This window comes from Vigna unguiculata, unplaced genomic scaffold, assembly GCF_004118075.2.
Source record: "Vigna unguiculata cultivar IT97K-499-35 unplaced genomic scaffold, ASM411807v1 contig_122, whole genome shotgun sequence".
Classification (NCBI taxonomy): Eukaryota; Viridiplantae; Streptophyta; class Magnoliopsida; order Fabales; family Fabaceae; genus Vigna; species Vigna unguiculata.
Genome location: NW_021010828.1, coordinates 817,555 through 838,826, shown reverse-complemented (window position 1 = coordinate 838,826; position 21,272 = coordinate 817,555). Strand labels below are relative to the sequence as shown.

At 32.9% G+C, this 21,272-nt stretch overlaps 1 protein-coding gene across 1 annotated transcript; it reads left to right on the top strand.

Moving 5' to 3' along the window:
• The first annotated feature begins 501 nt into the window (after positions 1 to 501).
• Positions 502 to 2,325, top strand: LOC114171157. Its single transcript, XM_028056365.1, has one exon. It carries the CDS (start codon positions 502 to 504, stop codon positions 2,323 to 2,325), a length of 1,824 nt encoding a protein of 607 aa, XP_027912166.1.
• The last annotated feature ends 18,947 nt before the right edge of the window (positions 2,326 to 21,272 follow it).

The following is a 21,272-nucleotide window of genomic DNA, read 5'->3' as shown; positions in this document are numbered from 1 at the left end:
TGATTTTTGAATTAGTAATAAAATCATGCATAACATATTATTGCATCCATGTATTTATCATGTCATCATCATATTTATTTAATTTTAGGTCCAAAATTATAAAGCTATGATTAAGTTTCAAAAGAAAAGGCAAATTAACATAGAATTTAGAGTTGGGGAACAGTTAGATTTTGATGCTTTGAAGAAAAAATTATCCTTTAGGGTTATAGAAGAGATGAAGAGCATGATATCTAGGGCTAGAAATTAGGATTTTCTTTCTTTTGCATTTGATTTATGAGCTTTTTAGAGAGTGGGTTTGTGTGGACTCTTTTCCATGTCAATTTCTATTTACTCATAGCTTTATAATTTCTTAATAAAATAAATTATTTGCATTATGTTTTTCCTTCCTTTCCTTTTTCTTATGTTTTTTTTTTGTTTAATAAAAATAATAGAGCAAAAATAATAAAAACAAATACGGCAAGGCCAAGGCACCCTTACAGGACGCAAGCAAATAGTAAAAACATGGAGGATTGGGAAACCGCACAAGAGACAATAAAAGCAGATATCAGTCAACTAAAGGACCAAGTAGGTCAAATCTTGGAGGCCTTGAAGTCCTTAAAGGCCTTAGGAGAAGCTTCATCAGCAAAGGGTGAGAAAAGCACTCACGACGCTCCTATTGCTTTTCCAACGTACGGATTGCCATCGAGTTACACCCCACCTGTTGGAGATTATTCAGAGGCTGAACATGCTTCCTTCTCATTCCCAATCAATACTCCAAGGAATGAAGGGACTACCTTTGCAGAACCACGAGTGACTGTAATACCTAAGCCTTTAAACACAACTATCGATGATGACTCTTTGGGCAAGATTACACCACACCCTACTATGCAAGCTGTATCCGTTGATGTTGAGGGAACCAAAACTAAGTTGGAAATTTTAGAAGAACGACTACGAGCTATTGAGGGAGGTGGAAACTATGGGTTTGGCGATATTGCCGGTTTAAGCCTAGTTCGTGATGTCAAAATACCTCACAAGTTTAAAGTTCCGGAGTTTGAAAAGTACCAGGGTACCACATGCCCTAGAAGCCATCTAACCATGTATTGTCGAAAGATGGCTGCCTATGCTTATGATGACAAATTGCTAATCCACTTCTTCCAAGATAGTTTGGCTGGGGTAGCATTGAATTGGTATACACACTTGGAAGCGTCTCACGTTCGTTCTTGGATGGATTTGGTAGATGCCTTTTTGAAACAGTACAAGTATAACATGGATATTGCGCCAGATCGGTTGCAATTACAAAACATGGCCAAAAAGGATGCTGGATCATTTAAGGAGTATGCACAACGATGGAGAGAGCTTGCTGCTCAGGTGGAGCCTCCTCTTCATGATAAGGAAATGGTGGCAATGTTTGTGAGCACGTTACAACCACCATTCTATGAACACATGGTAGGGAACGTATCTTCAATTTTCGCTGATATCATCATCATAGGTGAAAGGATAGAGATTGGGCTAAAAAATGGAAAAATTACATATAGCCCGCTTGCGGCTACAACTCCTAAAAAGCCCGATTTCAGTCTTGGGAAGAAGATGGAAGTAGAGGTACACGCAACATCAACAATACCTAGGTGGGAAAATCAGACTCCCGCTTACCAAGCACAATCTCCACAGCAGGGATCCTATCAATCACAACACGCCTCAAATAATACTTGGAAAACTGAGGCTAACACAAATCCCAACCAGTCTTTGGGGCAAATCACTAGACCTAGAAGGAATCAAGAAAAGAATTATATTCATTTCACTCCTATTCCTGTGACTTACACGGAGTTATTGCCGGATCTACTCCGTAATGCTTTGGTAGCTATCTGCCCGATGAAGCCTTTGGAGCCACCATACCCTAAGTTTTTTGATGTAAATGCCATATGTGATTATCACGAGGGAGCCATTGGTCACTCTACTGAGAAATGTTTGTCTTACAAACACAAAGTGCAAGCTTTAATCGACTTAGGGTGGTTAAAATTTCAAGAGAATAAACCCCACATTAAGGTCAATCCCCTCTCTGGGCATGATAATGCTTCAATAAATGCTATTGATGTCGAGGGACACCAGTTGGTGAGGAATGTGAGCAAAATTAAGAGTTCACGAAGGTTTATTTTTGAGACACTACTAACAGTAGGATTATTGGAAGGTGAATATAACTTAAGGGACGCATGCGAGTTCCATCCAGGTGCTGAACATTCCATCGAGGCGTGCAAAAAGTTTGAAAATTTTCTACAAAATTTGATCCACAAGAACTTCGTGCAAGTATGTTGTGGGGACAAAGAGGACAAGAGGAGACTGGTAGAATAAAAGAATGAGCTAGGCCTGGCTCGCATAGAAGGACGAGAACGAAAAAAAGGGAAGATTTGCATCAGTGACATCAAAGAGAGCTTCCGCAGTGTTAGATGGATTAACACTTGTCAGATATCACCCATGGAGGATGGAAATGGATTGGAAAGCTTAGACTTTGTGCGGTCGTGTCCTCCAGACATATAGTTGAACAATTGAGAGATAACGAATTACCCGTGATGTTTAATTTGAGGAAAATGTAATTCTTTTAGTTTATCGTTTTGCTTTACCCGGAGGGACTTTACGAGATGACTTACTTTTTTTTTATGCTTAGTGTGACAATACAAAACATTTATAATTTGTTTTTGATCGTTTTTGACTTATTTTTTTTTTCGTTTTATAAACTTAAATGATGCAAATATGATGATGAATGTTTTAAAAATATTAATGTCGATATTCCTGATTTTGAGCACTCTATTGACAATATGGAAGATGATAATGAGGATGACTGAGAACCTTCTCCTTTTTGTCAGAAGATGAATGGGGCAGTTTGTGCTACTAATAAAAATATAAAGAAGATTATGCAAAAGATGGTGGTCATGTACAAGGATTGGCATGAGATGCTTCTTGTTGCATTGCATGGATATCGTACGTCAGTATGTACTTCAACTGGGGCAACACCTTTCTATCTAGTATATGGAATGGAAGCAAGTAGTACTCCTCTTTGAGGTGGAAATCTCATCCTTGCGAGTATTAATGGAAACCCAATCAGAAGAGGCAGAATGAGTTCAATCCAGACTTGACCAACTTAACCTCATTGTGGAAAAAAGGTTAACTACGGTGTGTCACGGACAATTATACCAAAGAAGAATGAAAAAAAACGTTTGGCAAAAAGGTGCATCTTAGAGAGTTCCATGAAGGCGATCTAGTTTTTAAAAAAAAATCTTACCTATACAAAAGGACCATAGAGGCAAATGGACTCCAAATTATGAAGGCCCGTATGTAGTGAAGAAAGCATTCTCTAGTGGGGCACTAATTCTCATAAGGATGGATGGGGAGGAGTTACCGTTGCCAGTCAACTCTGATGCGGTTAAAAATTTTTATGCATGATAGAGGATGCAAAATAAGGATATCGACTTTGTTTTCAAGTTTTTTGTATTTCGCTTTATTTGATAAAAATTATATCATTTGGATTTTCATATTTTTGTTGTAAAAATGTTGTGTTACACTGAGCTGGTAATTAAAAATAATAAAAATATTGGTAAAAATGTATATTTGTGTCAAGAAAACATCACGGGTATATTCGCTAAATGCATAGTAGCTCCTAAAGGATGTTGTGGTGGCCAAAAAAATACAATGTAAATATAAAAAAATGAGGAAAAGAAAAGGAAAGGAAGGAAAAGTACGGGTTTTATGCATCCATGCATTCATGCACCCTCATCACATCATACCATTCATTTTTATCATCAAAACATATTTTGAAAAGTTCGAAAAGGAAAATAAGGGCCCACAGGGGCAGGTTTTCAGTTGGGCTCACTTTACTTCTTTTTTAAAAGGCATTCACGTTGTGTTTGTCTACGTTTAAATCGATGTTCAGGTTCTCCTTTAGATGTAGACCCTCTCCTCGAGATTGGTCTAATCTTTTCAAAAAGAAATCATATTTGCAAAAAGTATATGCTTTTGGATCGGGGCCCTCTACATGGTAATGGTCGCCGAATCCTTTGGATGTAGACCTTCTCCTCGGGATTGGTCTAATCTTTCTCAAAAAGTTTTAGTTTGCAAAAAGTTTATGTTTTTGGATCGAGGCCCTCTACGTGGTAATGGTCTCCGAACCTTTATATGTAGACCCTCTCCTTGGGATTGGTCTAATCTTTGTCAAAAAAAAAATCATATTTGCAAAGAGTTTATGTTTTTGGATTGGGGCCCTCTACGTGGTAATGGTCTCCGAATCCTTTAGATGTAGACCCTCTCCTTGGGATTGGTCTAATCTTTTTCAAAAAAAAATCATATTTGCAAAGAGTATACGGTTTTGGATCGAGGCCCTCTACGTGGTAATGGTCGCCGAATCCTTTAGATGTATACCCTCTCCTCAGGATTGGTCTAATCTTTTAAAAGAAAATTATATTGGCAAAAAGTATATGTTTTGGTATCGGGGCCCTCTACGTGGTAATGGTCACCGAATCCTGTAGATATAGACCCTCTCCTCGGGATTGGTCTATTTTTTCTCAAAAAGTTTAGTTTGCAAAAAGTTTATGACTTTCTGGATCAAGGCCCTCTACGCGGTAATGGTCATTGAATCCTTTGGAAGTGTGGTTGTCGGTTTGTGACCTTTGATTTCATGTTTCACCTTTGTTTCTTTTGAAACCGGGCGAAATTAGTGTCTTTATCTTTACTTATATTTCTTTGAGAATATGAAAATGTAAAATTCTCATATTATCAAGCAAAATCTAAGTAAAGAGGGGCAGCTGTCAACACCCAATTTCGTCCGGCTAAATAAATAATAGAATAAATAATAATAATTTGTTTTTTTCAGAAAAAGGTAAAATAAATAAATAAAAATAAATAAGTTTTCTCTTTGGTTTTTTTTGCTTAGTCTAATAATTAAAAACAGAATATGCTCTAATATTTAGAATTATTTACTCTAATTTTGTGCTCTGATTTTTATGACATCTCCTTTTCCAGATGAGGAAAATATTAATATGTTTCTCAAGAATATCTTTTTTGTAACTATAATTAATTTGTCCTGATCAAGTTTTGATTTTGTGCTCTGATTTTATGACGCCTTTTTTTTTTCAGATAGAGAAAGTAGTAATATAATTCAAAACAATATCTCTTTTACTAATTAAAATTAATTTTGTTGATCACATTTGATTTTGTGCTCTCTTTTTTTATATGATTTGATTCTCATTTTGTAATAATTTTAAGACCAGTTCTTGCCTTTTAAAACTCGTTGTAATTAAAGCAGACCTTTATTACGAGATTACATTAGATTTATAATGTTGTGTATATAAACTCATCAGAAAAAGAAGAAGAAATTAATTTTTTCTCTCAAAAATTTCTAGAGCCCTCTCTCACTCTAAGCACACATTCTCTTTTAACCCTCACACATACAAAAACCCACTCACCATCAATCGCCACCCCCACGTGCTTCTTAGTGTTCCAATGCAACTATTGTAAGTCTGACCTCCCGTCCAGGTTCGCAAAATTAATGTTTTGATTGTGTCATGCAATATTTCTCGAGATGTGTTTTTTATCTTGGTTGAATTTGATGTTTTCAGTATTTCTTTTGATATAAAAAAAAACATTACTGTCATGCTTTTTGGGGTTCATTAGTTTTATAATTAAGGTTTTGTTGATTGCTTTGGGTTGTGAACATTGTTGCATGAATAAGTGAGAGATATCATGTTTTGACATTGTATGAATATGTTGTGCCATATTTTTTCATGTTAAGGGTTGTAAACTTTTTCATATTAAAATAATATGTTTAATCCTAAACGTTATTTCTTAATCTTTTATTTATTTATTTTTCTAATGTTTTCATAAATTGTGGATACGAAATAGTCAAATTTTGTTGGGTGTCAATGTCTTATTTCGAAAGTTTTAAAAGGAAGTAATAACAAATAAATAATTTAAATACCCTTTTAACTTTTAAAATGTATAAGTGCTCGTGTGACCGCTCGTGTCGACTTAGTACTTAATACCTTCGCTTTTCTATAAGATTGCTAAAAAAATACAAAATTTTCAAATATTTAAAAAGAGTGATATCAACATCTTCGAACAAATTGTTTTCAAAAAGTCTTTTTCATAAAGAACTACGTGACCCTGATTCTCCATTATGAATGGAGATACGTAGGAGCAAGGAGTAATCCTATAATAATTATGATGGCGACTCCAAAACCTCTTTTTACAAAAATTTTATTTTTTTTGTTCGTCATCCCGTCGCGATTTTGGTCGTGACAATACTTTTGAAACCTTATTTTATAAAAAATTTCAAATTTTCGTTATTAATTATTTTTGTACAAATAATTTAAAAAGTCATATTTTTACATCATTTTCATAATTCAGCTGAAAAATAAAATGCGGACATAATTGTAATCTTGATATCATCTTCAAACCAAGATATCACAGAGATGATTTAAAAGTAGAAGAATATTTCTCTTTCTTCCCCTCTCTCTCCCTTCAGGTTGATTGAATGGAGAGGGAGAGGATGACATAAAGTGAATTACAGTGTGAAGTTTGTTTTGTTCACTTTAAGTGGATTAAAGGTGCAAGTCGGTGGATTAAGAGTATAGTTTGGTAAAGTTTGTGAGTGATTTGATGGATGTGATATATTAAAAATTATATTTAAATCAAAGAAAAACAAGATTACCGAATTGTACTTTATTTTATAAATAATTAAAAATTATCATTATACAAGTTTGATTTATCGTAGAAAAAAAAAGAAAATGTATAAATGAAAGTAACATATTTTAATAAAAAAGTATTTAAAAGATAATGTAATAAAAAAATTTATAATTCAAAATTACTTTTTAAACATTATTTTACAACAATTTTCAAATTTTCGTTTTTTTTATATCGTTTTCGTAAGTCTGCTAAAAAATAAATATCGTACATAATTGTAATCTTGATATGACTCTCAAAAACATACATGATTGAAAAATAGAGGAATTTCCCTCTTCCTTCCCTCTCTCCCTCATCGTTGCTTGGAGGCAAAGGGATAGGATCAATTCAAGTGGATTAGAGTGTGAAGCTTATCTTGTTCACTTTAAAGGGATTAAATGTGAAAGTAGGTGAATTAAGAGTAAAGTTTGTGATGTTTGTGAGTGATTTGATGGATGTGATAGATTAAAAATTATATTTAAATCATAAAAAAACAAGATTACCAAATTGTACTTTATTTTAAAAATAATTCAAAATTATCATTATATAAGTTTTATTTATCAAAGAAAAAAAATATGAAAATGTATAAATGAAAGTAACATATTTTAATAAAAAAATTATTAAAAGATAATGCAATAAAAAAATTTATAATTAAAAATTACTTTTTAAACCTTATTTTATAAAAATTTTCAAATTTTCGTTCTTAATTATTTTTGTAAAAATAATTTGAAAGTTCATATTTTTACATCATTTTAATAATTAAACTGAAAAAGAAAATGCGGACATAATTGTAATCTTGATATCTCCCTCAAACCATTACATAACAGACATTATTGAAAAATAGAGGAATTTCCCTCTTCCTACCCTCTCTCTCCATCATCGTTGATTGGACGGAGAGGGATAAGATGAATTCAAGTGGATTAGAGTGTGAAGCTTTTCTTGTTCACTTTAAGGGGATTAAAGGTGAAAGTGAGTGGATTTAGAGTAAAGTTTGTTGAAGTTTGTGAGTGATTTGATCGAAGTGATACATTAAAAATTATATTTAAATAATAAAAAATAAGATTGCCAAATTGTACTTTATTTTAAAAATAATTAAAAATTATCATTATATAAGTTTGATTTATGGTAGAAAAAAATATAATAATGTATAAATGAAAGTAACATATTTTAATAAAAAAATATTTAAAAGATTATGTAATAAAAATACTTATAATTAAAAATTACTTTTTAAACCTTGATTTATAACAATTTTCAAATTTTTATTATTAATTATTTTTGTAAAAATAATTTAAAAACTCATATTTTTACATTATTTTCATAATTAAGATGAAAAATAAATTGCGGACATAATTTTAATCTTGATATCACCCTCAAACCAAGACATAACAGAGATGATTAAAAAATAGAAGAATATCCCTCTACCTTCCCCTCTCCCTCAAGGTTGATTGGATGGAGAGGGAGAGGATGACATCAAGTGGATTATAGTGTGAAGTTTGTGTTGTTCACTTTAGGTGGATTAAAGGTGGAAGTGGGTGAATTAAGACTAAAGTTTGTTAAAGTTTGTGAGTGATTGGATGGATGTGATAGATTAAAAATTATATTTAAATCATAAAAAAACAAGATTAACAAATTGTACTTTATTTTAAAAATAATTAAAAATTATCATTATATAAGTTTGATTTATCCAAGAAAAAAATATGAAAATGTATAAATGAAAGTAACATATTTTAATAAAAAAATATTTAAAAGATAATGTAATAAAAAAATTTATAATTAAAAATTATGTTTTAAACATTATTTTTTAACAATTTTCAAATTTTCGTTATTTTTACATCGTTTTCATAATTATGCTAAAAAATAAATTGCGTACATAATTGTAATCTTGATATGTTCCTCAAACCATTACATCACAGACATTATTGAAAAATAGTGGAATTTCCCTTTTCCTTTCGTCTCTCTCCTTCATCGTTGATTGGAGCGAGAGGGATAGGTTGAATTCAGGTGGATTAGAGTCTAAAGCTTGTGTTGTTCACTTTAAAGGGATTAAAGGTGTGAGTGAGTAGATTTAAAGTAAAATTTCTTGATGTTTGCGAGTGATTTGATGGATGTGATAGATTAAAAATTATATTTAAATCTTAAAAAAACAAGATTACCTAATTATACTTTATTTTAAAAATAAATAAAAATTATCAATATATACGTTTGATTTATCGTAGAAAAAATATGAAAATGTATAAATGAAAGTAACATATTTTAATAAAAAAAAACATTTAAAAGATAATGTCATAAAAAATTATAATTAAAAATTACTCTTTAAACCTTATTTTATAACAATTTCTAAATTTTCTTTATTTTTACATCGTTTTCATAATTATGCTAAAACATAAATTGCGGACATAATTGTAATCTTGATATCACCCTCAAACCATTGCATAACAGACATGATTGAAAAATAGAGGAATTTCCCTCTTCCTTCCATCTCTCTCCCTCATCGTTGATTGGAGGGAGAGAGATAAGATGAATTCAAGTGGATTAGAGTGTGAAGCTTATCGTGTTCACTTTAAGTGGATTAAAGGTGAAAGTGGGTGGATTTATAGCAAAGTTTGTTGATGTTTGAGTGATTTGATGGATGTCATAGATGAAACATTATATTTAAATCATGAAAAACAAGATTACCAAATTACACTTTATTGTAAAAATAATTAAAAATTATCATTATATAAGTTTGATTTATCGTAGAAAAAAATATGAAACTGTATAAATGAAAGTAATATATTTTAATAAAAAAATATTTAAAAGATAATGTAATAAAAAAATTTATAATTAAAAATTACTTTTTAAACCTTATTTTATAACAATTTTTAAATTTTCGTTTTTAATTATTTTTGTAAAAGTAATTTGAAAAGTCATATTTTTATATCATTTTCATAATTAAGTTGAAAAATAAATTGCGGACATAATTGTAATCTTGATATCACCCTCAAACCAAGACAGAACAAATATGATTTAAAAATAAAAGAATTTCCCTATTCCTTCCACTCTCTCCCTCAAGCTTGATTGGATGGTGAGGGAGAGGATGACATAAAGTGATTACAGTGCGAAGTTTGTGAGTCATTTGATCGATGTGATAGATTAAAAATTATATTTCAATCTTAAAAAAAACAAGATTACTAAATTGTACTTTATTTTAAAAATAATTAAAATTATCATTATATAAGTTTGATTTATCGTAAAAAAAATATGAAAATGTATAAATGAAAGTAACAAATTTTAATAAAAAAATATTTAAAAGATAATGTAATAAAAAAATTTGTAATTAAAAATTTCTTTTTAAACCTTATTTTATAAAATCTTAAAATTTTCGTTATTAATTATTTTTGTAAAAATAATTTAAAAAGTCATATTTATACATCATTTTAATAATTACGCTGAAAAATAAATTGCATTGACATAATTGTAATCTTGATATCACCCTCAAACCAAGACATAACAGAGATGATTTAAAAATAGAAGAATATCCCTTTTCCTTCCCCTCTCTCCGTCAAGGTTGATTGAATGAAGAGGGAGAGGATGAGATCAAGTGGATTATAGTGTGAAGTTTGTGTTGTTCACTTTAAGTGGATTAAAGGTGAAAGTGGGTGGATTAAGAGTATAGTTTGTTAAAGTTAATGACTTATTTGATGGATGTGATAGATTAAAAATTATATTTAAATCAAAGAAAACCAAGATTACCAAATTGTACTGTATTTAAAAAATAATAAAAATTATTATTATATAAGTTTCATTTATCGTAGAAAAAATATGAAAATGTATAAATGAAAGTAACATATTTTAATAAAAAAGTATTTAAAAGATAATGTAATAAAAAAATTTATAATTAAAAATTACTTTTTAAACATTATTTTATAACAATTTTCAAATTTTTGTTCTTTTTATATGTTTTAATAATTAAGCTGAAAAATAAATTGCGGAAATAATTGTAATCTTGATATCACCCTCAAACCATTGCATAACAAACATGATTGAAAAATAGAGGAATTTCCCTCTTCCTTCCCTCTCTCTCCCTCATTGTTGATTGGAGGGAGAGGGATAGGATGATATCAAGTGGATTACAGTGTGAAGTTTATGTTGTTCACTTTAAGTGGATTAAAGGTGAAAGTGGGTGGATTAAGAGTAAAGTTTGTTAAATGTACCACACCGAGCCAATTTAACCAAATAATAATAATAAACGATCACCATACCTACACGTAAAATCATTCAAGTAACTCGCCTAGGCTAAGTTAAGCCTAACCGGCCTGAACCGGTAACATAAGACGCTAAGGAGAACAATTGAACCCGCCTAGGACAGTATATGAGCAACACAAACCGCCAAAGGGAGTAGTCGGTTTATGCCGACAACCTTAAGACACTTAGTGAAATCAAAGCCCCCTGATATCCAGTGAGCCCCCAATAGTCAAGACTAAGGGCCTAGGCCCATCTATGGGCCCAGCCCACAGAATGGGAAAACATAGTTAATAATCTATAAATACACATGGACCCACGAATTAAAGGTACGCATTCATTACTCCATTAATCACTTGATTTGACTTTGAGAGCTTTGGCTGACTTAAGCTTCGAAGTCATTTCTACAGGTAACCCCTCCTGGGTCCAAGCCGATATATGCAAGAAGGGGAGAAGCCAACCGAGGAGATAGTGGATATGGGTAAGGTGATACTTGTGCCTAACTGATCATATTTGTTCTCTACAGGAACAATCGACGCCCACCGTGGGGCACGAGACAACACCTTACTACCTGTTTTTCTCCGAAGATGGTTTCAACCCGTAGTAGAGCTGGAGTTAACAAGCAAGCTGACGCTGGCCCCTTAGGACCCGCTAACATCACCCCAGATCTGGTCGCCATCCTTGACGGTCAAGCCAAAATGCAACAAGAGATGGCTGATCTGAAGAAACATAGTGTTGATGAGATGGAGGCACTGCGACAGGAAAACTCTCGCCTCAGGCGAAAGATCGAGGCTGATCCCACTCAAAAGGGAAAGGCCAAGGAGGCATCTAAAGCTGCAAGGTCCCTGGTCTTCCAGCCCACAGAAGAAGAAAGCGAATACAACCCCACCCCTCACACCTTCACCACCACCCAACAAACACCCATTCCCTCAACCCATCCCACTCACTTCCCCTCCACCCTACCAGGGCACACCGCGGCCCCTACCCCTGCTGCTACCCTCCCTACCAGCCCGGTCCCCTACAATATACCCACCGCCCTAGACACTACCCATGCCCCCACCTTACAACCCACACTACCTCCCTACGACCCATATCCCCCTTCACAACTTCACCTCCACCTTTCCCACTCTTGTCCACCATCCTATCCCCCCATCCACTACCACCACACCAACCCAGACGTCGCCACCCCTTCACCGACTTCATCGCCAACACCCTCTTCCCACCCATTGGGAACCCTTCACACAAGACCGCTACACTGGTGAAACCGACCCCGACGAACACCTTAAAGTCTACATCACTCATGTTGCCCTGTACACCTCCCAAGACGTAGTCTTCTACAAAGCCTTTCCCACCACCCACAAAGGCCATGCTCTCGAATGGTTCACAACCCTCCCACCTTACTCAATCGACAGCTTCGATGCCCTCTCACACATGTTCTCAACCCATTTCGCTGGCAGCTGCCCACATCAAACTACTACAATCTCTCTCCTAGGCATCAGGCAAGAACAAGGTGAGTCACTCAGGGCATTCATCGACCATTTCAGTAAGGCAGCCCTTCGCACCCCACACCTCAACCAGGAAATGATCCTCCAATGTATGGCCCTTACCCTCCAACCCAGCCCATTCGCCAACAATGTCTACCTCCACTCACCTGCCTCTATGCACGAGCTCAACTTGCGTGCTGCCGACTATGTTCGAAAGGAGGAAATGCAGACCCTCCACACTAAATTATGCAATGACTATGCAGCCACAACCGCCAACCCCACCCCACCACCCTCTCGCCCTGATCCCAGACAACGAGAGCCCCGCCAACCCCACTTTACTAGATATGCTCCCCTTAATGTCCCTAGATCTCGCCTCCTTGATGAGGCCTTAGAAGCTGACCTCATCCCGCCACCCCACAAGACGACCATTCCCCCCAATGCTGATATGACCAAATATTGCCGCTACCACCGCAACCATGGCCACACTACAGAGGATTGCAAAGCACTCCAGGATAAAATTGAAGAACTGGTTCATGTTGGCCACTTTCGCCGCTTCATCCGCAGAGATGGTCATTCCTCTCGAGCCCGTCACCCTCCTCGATCTGACCACAGACTCCCTCCCCACGACTCTCGCGATGACAAACGCTCTACCCAACCCACTAACCAGGACCCCTAACCAGCTCGCACCGATGTTACCCCTGCCGACCCTCCCCTACGTGGCACTAGAGATGGCAAATAAACCCGTCCCCGTGGGTATTGCCCGAACCCGTCCCCGTTTTGACGGGGAATCCCCACATTGATTGGGTATGGGGAATCCATGACTTTTTCAGTTGGGTATGGGGATGGACATATCCCCGCTATAATACTCGTCCCCGCTATAATACCCGTCCCCGCCATATCTACGTTCTCGTTTAAATTATTAAAATATTCACAATTAATTAAGTAACTATATGTATATATATATATATACATATATATATATATATATATATTATTTCTTTTAATTATTTGGTTTGTCATGAAACTTATTCGCATCTCCAATATATTTTTTTATATTATCATAACCTTTATGTAATTATGTTAGAATGATGTATGTTAATTAAAGAAAATTTATGCTCACATTTGAATATTTCTATTAGTTTTTAATATTTTTATTTAATATATATTTTCCTTTCACATGAGAATGTTTATACTCATAATTTAAGGTAATATAAAAAAAATTCTTTACTTATTATTATTATTATTATTAATTTTTTTTAATTTGAATAACTCTTTTGTTTCATTAAAATAATTTTCGTTATTTTTCAATCATTGAGTATATATGTTGATATTTGAAAAGTTTCCTTAGTTCTCTAAGATATTTTTCATCTTATAATGCCTTAATTATACATTTGATTTCCTTTGTGCGATTTCTTTCAATAGTCTCTCAAATTATTTCTAAACCACACAGTTGTTAGTTTTTTAATATTTTTATTTATTGTTTATTTTCATCATGTAGAATAATATTTGATATATTCTATCTAATTATTTGTTATTTTATAACTCATTATTAATCATACTGTAATATTTTCACTTTAATTGTATAAATAACTTTTATTTAGGTTAAAATACCTTTTTGGTCCCAATTTTCGTCAATTTTGTTCAATTGGGTCATTTTTTACTAACACTGTTTAAATCATTTCTTGTCACTATCCAACATATATTGAAGTTCAAAAGATACAAAATCTATGTCAAAAGTTTATTATTATATTTATTATTTGTTTTTTGTATCATTTTGATCAAGTGACGTATTATAACTTTTATTAGTGTATAAAAAAGAGATTCATTAGAATTTAAATAATTGAAGTAAACAAACATTTAAAATATATTTTAATTTGAATATTTGTTTTCCTTTTATATTTTTTTGAAATATTTTTTAATTTTATCAACTAAGTTCATCAATGTTGTAGGTTACAAATTTAATAAATGTTTTGGTTCTTATAAAATTTTATTTGGTATTCTAATCTAAAATGTAGACAATTATAATTTATTTTAAAGTATTTGATATGGAAGAAACAATCATCCTCCTAATATTGAATATTTGATAATGTTATGTCTTCTTTACTGTAATTTTTTTTCTCTTTTATAAAAATTAATATTGAAGTAGTTAGAACACGGGTATGGGTATGGGTACGAGATTATACCCGTTACCCGGTGGGGATGGGGATGGGCCAAAAGTTTGATACCCGTTGGGTTTGGGTATGGGGATGGGGATGATTTTTTTTATGCGGGGATGGGTATGGGATAGTGAAACCCGTCCCCGTCCCGCCCCGTTGCCATCCCTACGTGGCACTATCAACACCATCTCTGGTGGTTTCGCTAGTGGAGGATCCACCTCTTCTGCCAGAAAGAAACACCTCCACCATATCCAATCCATAAACCATATTACTCATTCCCATCACATACGCCGCATGCCTCCCATTCCCTTCACGGACGACAACTTCCACGGCCTCGATCACCAATAAGACGACCCCATGGTCATCACTATCAAAACCGAAAACGGCAGTCAAGAAAGTCCTTGTCAACCAGGACAGCTCCGTTGGCATCCTCTACTGGGCAACATCTCAAAAAATCCATCTCCTAGACATTGCCATGGTCCTGTATGATGAACCCATCTATTGCTTTTTTGGAGAACAGGTTTCCACCCGCGGTTACATTGACCTTCACACCGTATTTCGTGACAGAGCCCAAACTAAAACCATTCCCATCCGCTTCCTCATCGTTGATGCACCCACATCCTATAATGTCCTCCTTGGCCGTCCCTCGCTCAACACCCTCGGCGTCGTCGTCTCCACCCCTCACCTGGTCATGAAATTCCCTTCCCCTTCTGGCGACATTCTCATCGTCCATTGCGACAAATGCCTGGCACGCGAATGCTACATGGCCAGCCTACGCCTACAATTCCCAATCCAGTAAACCAACCACATCGAGCCACCACCTAGCTCCGGGATCGCTCTATCGGGTGAAGATCTAGACCCCAGAGTGGGCTGAGATGTTTGTCTCGAACCTGTTGAAGAAACCTCCCCCGTGGAACTTCCAAATGGCCACTCCATCAACCTAGGCACCGGATTAAACTCTGACGAGCGTACCATAATCACACCTGTCCTAGTCAGCAGCACGAACCTTTTTGCTTGGTCAGCTGCTGACTTACCTGGAGCATCCCACAAGTTATCCATCTACAAAGAAGCCCGCTATATCTCTCAGAAAAAATGCAAACTCGGTGAGGAACGACGCCTAGCAGCTAAGGCCGAGGCCGATAAGTTACTAAGCGCAGGATTCATTGAAGAAGCTCAATACACCACTTGGCTTTCTAACGTAGTCTTGGTGAAGAAAGCCAACGGAAAGTGGCGGATTTGTGTCGATTACACAGATCTAAATAAAGCCTGTCCTCGAGATGCCTACCCCTTACCCAATATTGACCGACTTGTTGACGGTGCGGTGGGAAATAAAGTACTCAATTTCCTGGATGCATATTCTGGTTACAATCAAATCCCCATGGTCGCATCCGACATGAACAAGACCGCCTTCATCACAGACGACGCCAATTATTTTTAGTGAGTTATGCCTTTTGACCTCCAAAACGCCGGAGCAACCTACCAACGGTTGATGGATATAGTTTTCAGTCATTTGATGGGACAATGTGTCGAAGTATACATCGATGACATGGTTGTCAAATCTCCAAGCCATCACCAACACGCGCAGGACCTCTCAGCAGTCTTCTCCGCATTACGCCAATACAACCTCCGCCTCAACCCCGACAAATTTGTATTCGGCGTCGACTGCGGTAAATTCTTCGGATTCATGCTAACCCAGCGCGGCATAGAGGCCAACCTTGAAAAATGCGAAGCAATTATCGAAATGCGTAGTCCCACCAACATCAAAGAAGTCCAATGCCTCATAGGCCGCCTTGCAGCCATTTCCCGTTTCCTGCCCAAACTAGCTGAACAAACCCAACCCATAATACAACTCCTCAAAAAATCCGCCAGGTTCACGTGGACTGACGACTGCGAATAAATTTTCCAAAAGCTGAAAACCACCCTTACTTCACCACCTATCCTCCACAAACCGGATACTCATCAACCCCTATTGGTTTACATCACAGCCACCAATCACACAGTCAGCACCGCGCTTGTTCAAGATGTAGGCGGCACGCAGCATCCTGTTTACTTTGTCAGTAGAACACCGCAAGATCCTGAAACCAGATACCGAATGGTGGAAAAGTTGGCCCTATCCTTGTTACATGCAGCTTGCCACCTGTGCCCATACTTCCAAAACCACAGCATCACCGTCAAAACTGATTACCCAATCCAAAAGATATTGCAAAAACCAAACCTAGCAGGACGAATGTCGTCATGGACCGTTGAGTTGTCCAAATTTAACATTCGTTATGAACCCCATGGCCCCATAAAAGCCCAATACCTCCTAGACTTCGTTAATGACCTCCAACAGAAACCCACAGAGGACCAGTGGACACTTCATGTAGATGGTTCTTCAAATCCCAAAGGTGTTGGCGTTGGCATCGTGTTAGAAGGCTCCAACGATATCCTCATTGAGAATATGACATCAAGTGGATTATAGTGTGAATTTTGTGTTGTTCACTTTAAGTGGATTAAAGGTGAAAGTGGATGGATTAAGAGTAAAGTTTGTTAAACTTTGTGAGTGATTTGATGGATGTGAAAGATTAAAATTATATTTAAATCAAAGAAAAACAAGGTTACCAAATTGTACTTTATTTTATAAATAATTAAAAATTATCATTATATAAGTTTGATTTATCGTAGAAAAAAATATGAAAATGTATAAATGAAAGTAGCATATTTTAATAAAAAAATATTTAAAATATAATTTAATAAAAAAATTTATAATTAAAATTTAATTTTTAAACCTTATTTTATAACAATTTTTAAATTTTCGTTATTTTTCATCGTTTTCCTAATTATGATATCACCCTTAAACCATTGCATAACAGACATGATTGAAAAATAGAGGAATTTCCCTCTTCCTTCCCCTCTCTCTTCCTCATCGTTGATTTGATGGATGAGATATAGGATGAATTCAAGTGGATTAGAGTGTGAAACTTATCTTGTTCACTTTAAGGGGATTAACAATGAAAGTGAGTGGATTTAGAGTAAAGTTTGTTGACGTGTTTGAGTGATTTGATGGATGTGATATTTTAAAAATTATATTTAAATAAGAAAAACAAGATTACAAAATTGTATTTTATTTTAAAAATAATTAAAAATTATGATTATATAAGTTTGATTTATCGTAGAAAAAATATAAAAATGTATAAATGAAAGTAACATATTTTAATAAAAAAATATTTAAAAGATAATGTAATAAAAAAATTTATAATTAAAAATATTTTTTAAACCTTATTTTATTACAATTTTCAAATTTCCGTTATTAATTATTTTTGTAAAAATAATTTGAAAAGTCATATTTTTACATCATTTCAGAATTAAGCTAAAAAATCAATTGCTGACATAATGGTAATCTTGATATCACGCTCACACCCATACATATTAGAGATGATTTAAAAATAAAAGAATTTCCCTTTTCATTCCCCTCTCTCCCTCAAGGTTGATTGGATAGAGAGGGGATGATGACATCAAGTGGATTACAGTGTGAAGTTTGTGTTGTTCACTTTAAGTGGATTAAGCGTGAAAGTGGGTGGATTTAGAGTAAAGTTTGCTGAAGTTTGTGAGTGATTTGATGGATGTGATAGATTAAAAATTATATTTAAATCATAAAAAAACAAGATTGCGAAATTGTACTTTATTTTAAAAATAATTAAAATTATCGTTACAAAAGTTTGATTTATCGTACAAAAAATATGAAAATGTTTAAATGAAAGTAACATATTTTAATAAAAAATTAATTAAAAGATAATGTAATAAAAAACTTATAATTAAAAATTACTTTCTAAACCTTAATTTATAAAAATTTTCAAATTTTTGTTATTAATTATTTTTGTAAAAATAATTTGAAAAGTCATATTTTTACATCATTTTCATAATTAAGTTGAAAAATAAATTGCTGACATAATTGTAATCTTGATATCACCCTCAAACAAAGACATAATAGAGATGATTTAAAATTAGAAGAATTTCACTCTTCCTTCCGCTCTCTCCCTCAAGCTTGATTAGATGGAAATGGAGAAGATGGCATCAAGTGGATTACAGTGAGAAGTTTGTGTTGTTTACTTTAAGTTGATTAAAGGTGAAAATGGGTGGATTAAGAGTAAACTTTGTTAAAGTTTGTGAGTGATTTGATGGATGTGATAGATTAAAAATTATATTGAAATCAAAGAAAAACAAGATTAGTAGTTTGTTCTTTATTTGAAAAATAATAAAAACTATCTATATCTAAGTTTGATTTATCGTAGAAAAAAAAAAGAAAATGTATAAAATTAAAGTGACATATTTTAATAAAAATTATTTAAAAGATAATGTAAAAAAAGAATTTATAAATTGCGTTATTTTCGTTATTTTTACATCGTTTTCATAATTATGCTAAAAAATAAATTGCGAACATAATTGTAATCTTGATATCACCCTCGAACCATTGCATAACGGACATGATTCTAAAGTAGAGGAATTTCCCTCTTCCTACCCCTGTCTCCCTCATCATTGATTAGAGGGAGAGAGATATGATCAATTCAAGTGGATTAGAGTGTGAAGCTTATCTTGTTCACTTTAAGGGGATTAAAGGTGAAAGTGAGTGAATTTAGAGTAAAGTTTGTTGAAGTTTGTGAGTGATTGATGGATGTGATAGATTAAAAATTATATTTAGATCATAAAAAAACAAGATTACCAAATTGTTCTTTATTTCAAAAATAAAATAAAATTATCGTTATATAAGTTTAATTTGTGAAAGAAAAATATATGAAAATGTATCAATGAAAGTAACATATTTTAATAAAAAAATTATTAAAAGATAATGTAATAATAAAATTTATAATTAAAATTTACTTTTTAAACCTTATGTTATAACAATTTTCAAATTTTCGATATTAATTATTTTTGTAAGAATAATTTGAAAATTCATATTTTTACATCATTTTAATAATTAAACTGAAAAACAAAATGCGGACATAATTGTAATCTTGATATCACCCTTAAACAAAGACATAACGGAGATGAATTAAAAATAAAAGAATTTCCCTCTTCCTTCCACTCTATCCCTCAAGGTTGATTGGATAGAGAGGGAGAGGATGACATCAAGTGGATTACAGTGTGAAGTTTCTGTTGTTCACTTTAAGTGGATTAAACAAGAAAGTAGGTGGATTTAGAGTAAAGTTTGTTGAAGTTTGTGAGTGATTGGATGAATGTGATAGATTAAAAATTATATTTAAATCATAAAAAAAAAGATTGCCAAATTTTACTTTATTTTAATAATAATTAAAAATTATCATTATATAAGTTTGATTTATCGTAGAAAAAATATGAAAATATATAAGTGAAAGTTACATATTTTATTAAAAAAAAATTAAAAGATAATGTAATAAAAAAATTATAATTAAAAATTACTTTTTAAACCTTATTTTATAACAATTTTCCAATTTTTGTTATTAATTATTTTTGTAAAAATAATTTAAAAAGTGAAATTTTTACATCATTTTCATAATTAAGCTGAAAAATAAATTTCGGACATAATTATAATTTTGATATCACTCTCAAACCAAGACATGAGAGAGATGATTTAAAAATAGAAGAATTTCCATCTTCCTTCCCCTCTCTCTCCCTCAAGGATGATCGGATGGAAAGGGAAAGGATGACATCAAGTGGATTACAGTGTGAAGTTCGTGTTATTCACTTTAAGTGGATTAAAGGGGAAAGTGGGTGGATTAAGAGTAAAGTTTGTTAAAGTTTGTGAGTCATTTTATGGATGTGATAGATTAAAAATTATATTTAAATCAAAGAAAAACAAGATTACGAAATTGTACTTTATTTTAAAAATAATTAACAATTATCATTATATAAGTTTGATTTATCGTAGAAAAAATATGAAAATGTATAAATTAAAGTAACATATTTTAATAAAAAATATTTAAAAGATAATGTAATAAAAAAATTTATAATTAAAAATTACTTTTTAAACCTTATTTTATAACAATTTTCAAATTTTTGTTATTTATTATTTTTGTAAAAATAATTTGAAAAGTTTTTACATCCTTCTAATAATTAAACTGAAAAAGAAATTGCGAATATAATTGTAATCTTGATATCACCCTCAAACCAAGACATAAGAGATATAATTTAGAAAGTAATTATTATTTTTTATAACGTTATTTTATAAATATTTTTTTATAAAATATGTTACTTTCATTTATACATTTTAACAATTTTTCTACGACAAATCAAACTTCTATTATGATAATTTTTAATTATTTTTAAAATAAAGGACAATTTGGTAATCTTTTTTTCCTTGATTTGAATATAATTTTTAATATATCACATCCAACAAATCACTGATAAACTTTAATAAACATTACTCTAAATCCAACCACTTTCATCTTTAATCCACTCAAAGTGAACAACACAAACTTCCCACTGTACTCCACTTGATGTCAACCACTTCCTCTCCCTCCAATCAACTTTGAAGGACAAAGAGGGGGAAGGAAGAGGGAAATTCTTCTATTTTTTAATCATCTCGGTTATGCAATGGTTTGAGGGTGATATCAAGATTACAATTATGTCCGCAGTTTATTTTTCAGCTTAATTATGAAAATGATGTAAAAATATGACTTTTCAAATTCTTTTACAAAAATAATTAATAAAAAAAATTTGAAAATTGTTCTAAAATAAGGTTTAAAAAGTAATTGTAAATTATGAAATTTTT

What these genes read in the sequence shown, in the direction of transcription:
- LOC114171157 (XM_028056365.1), top strand. Translation starts at nt 502, where the DNA reads ATGGAGGATTGGGAAACCGCACAAGAGACAATAAAAGCAGATATCAGT.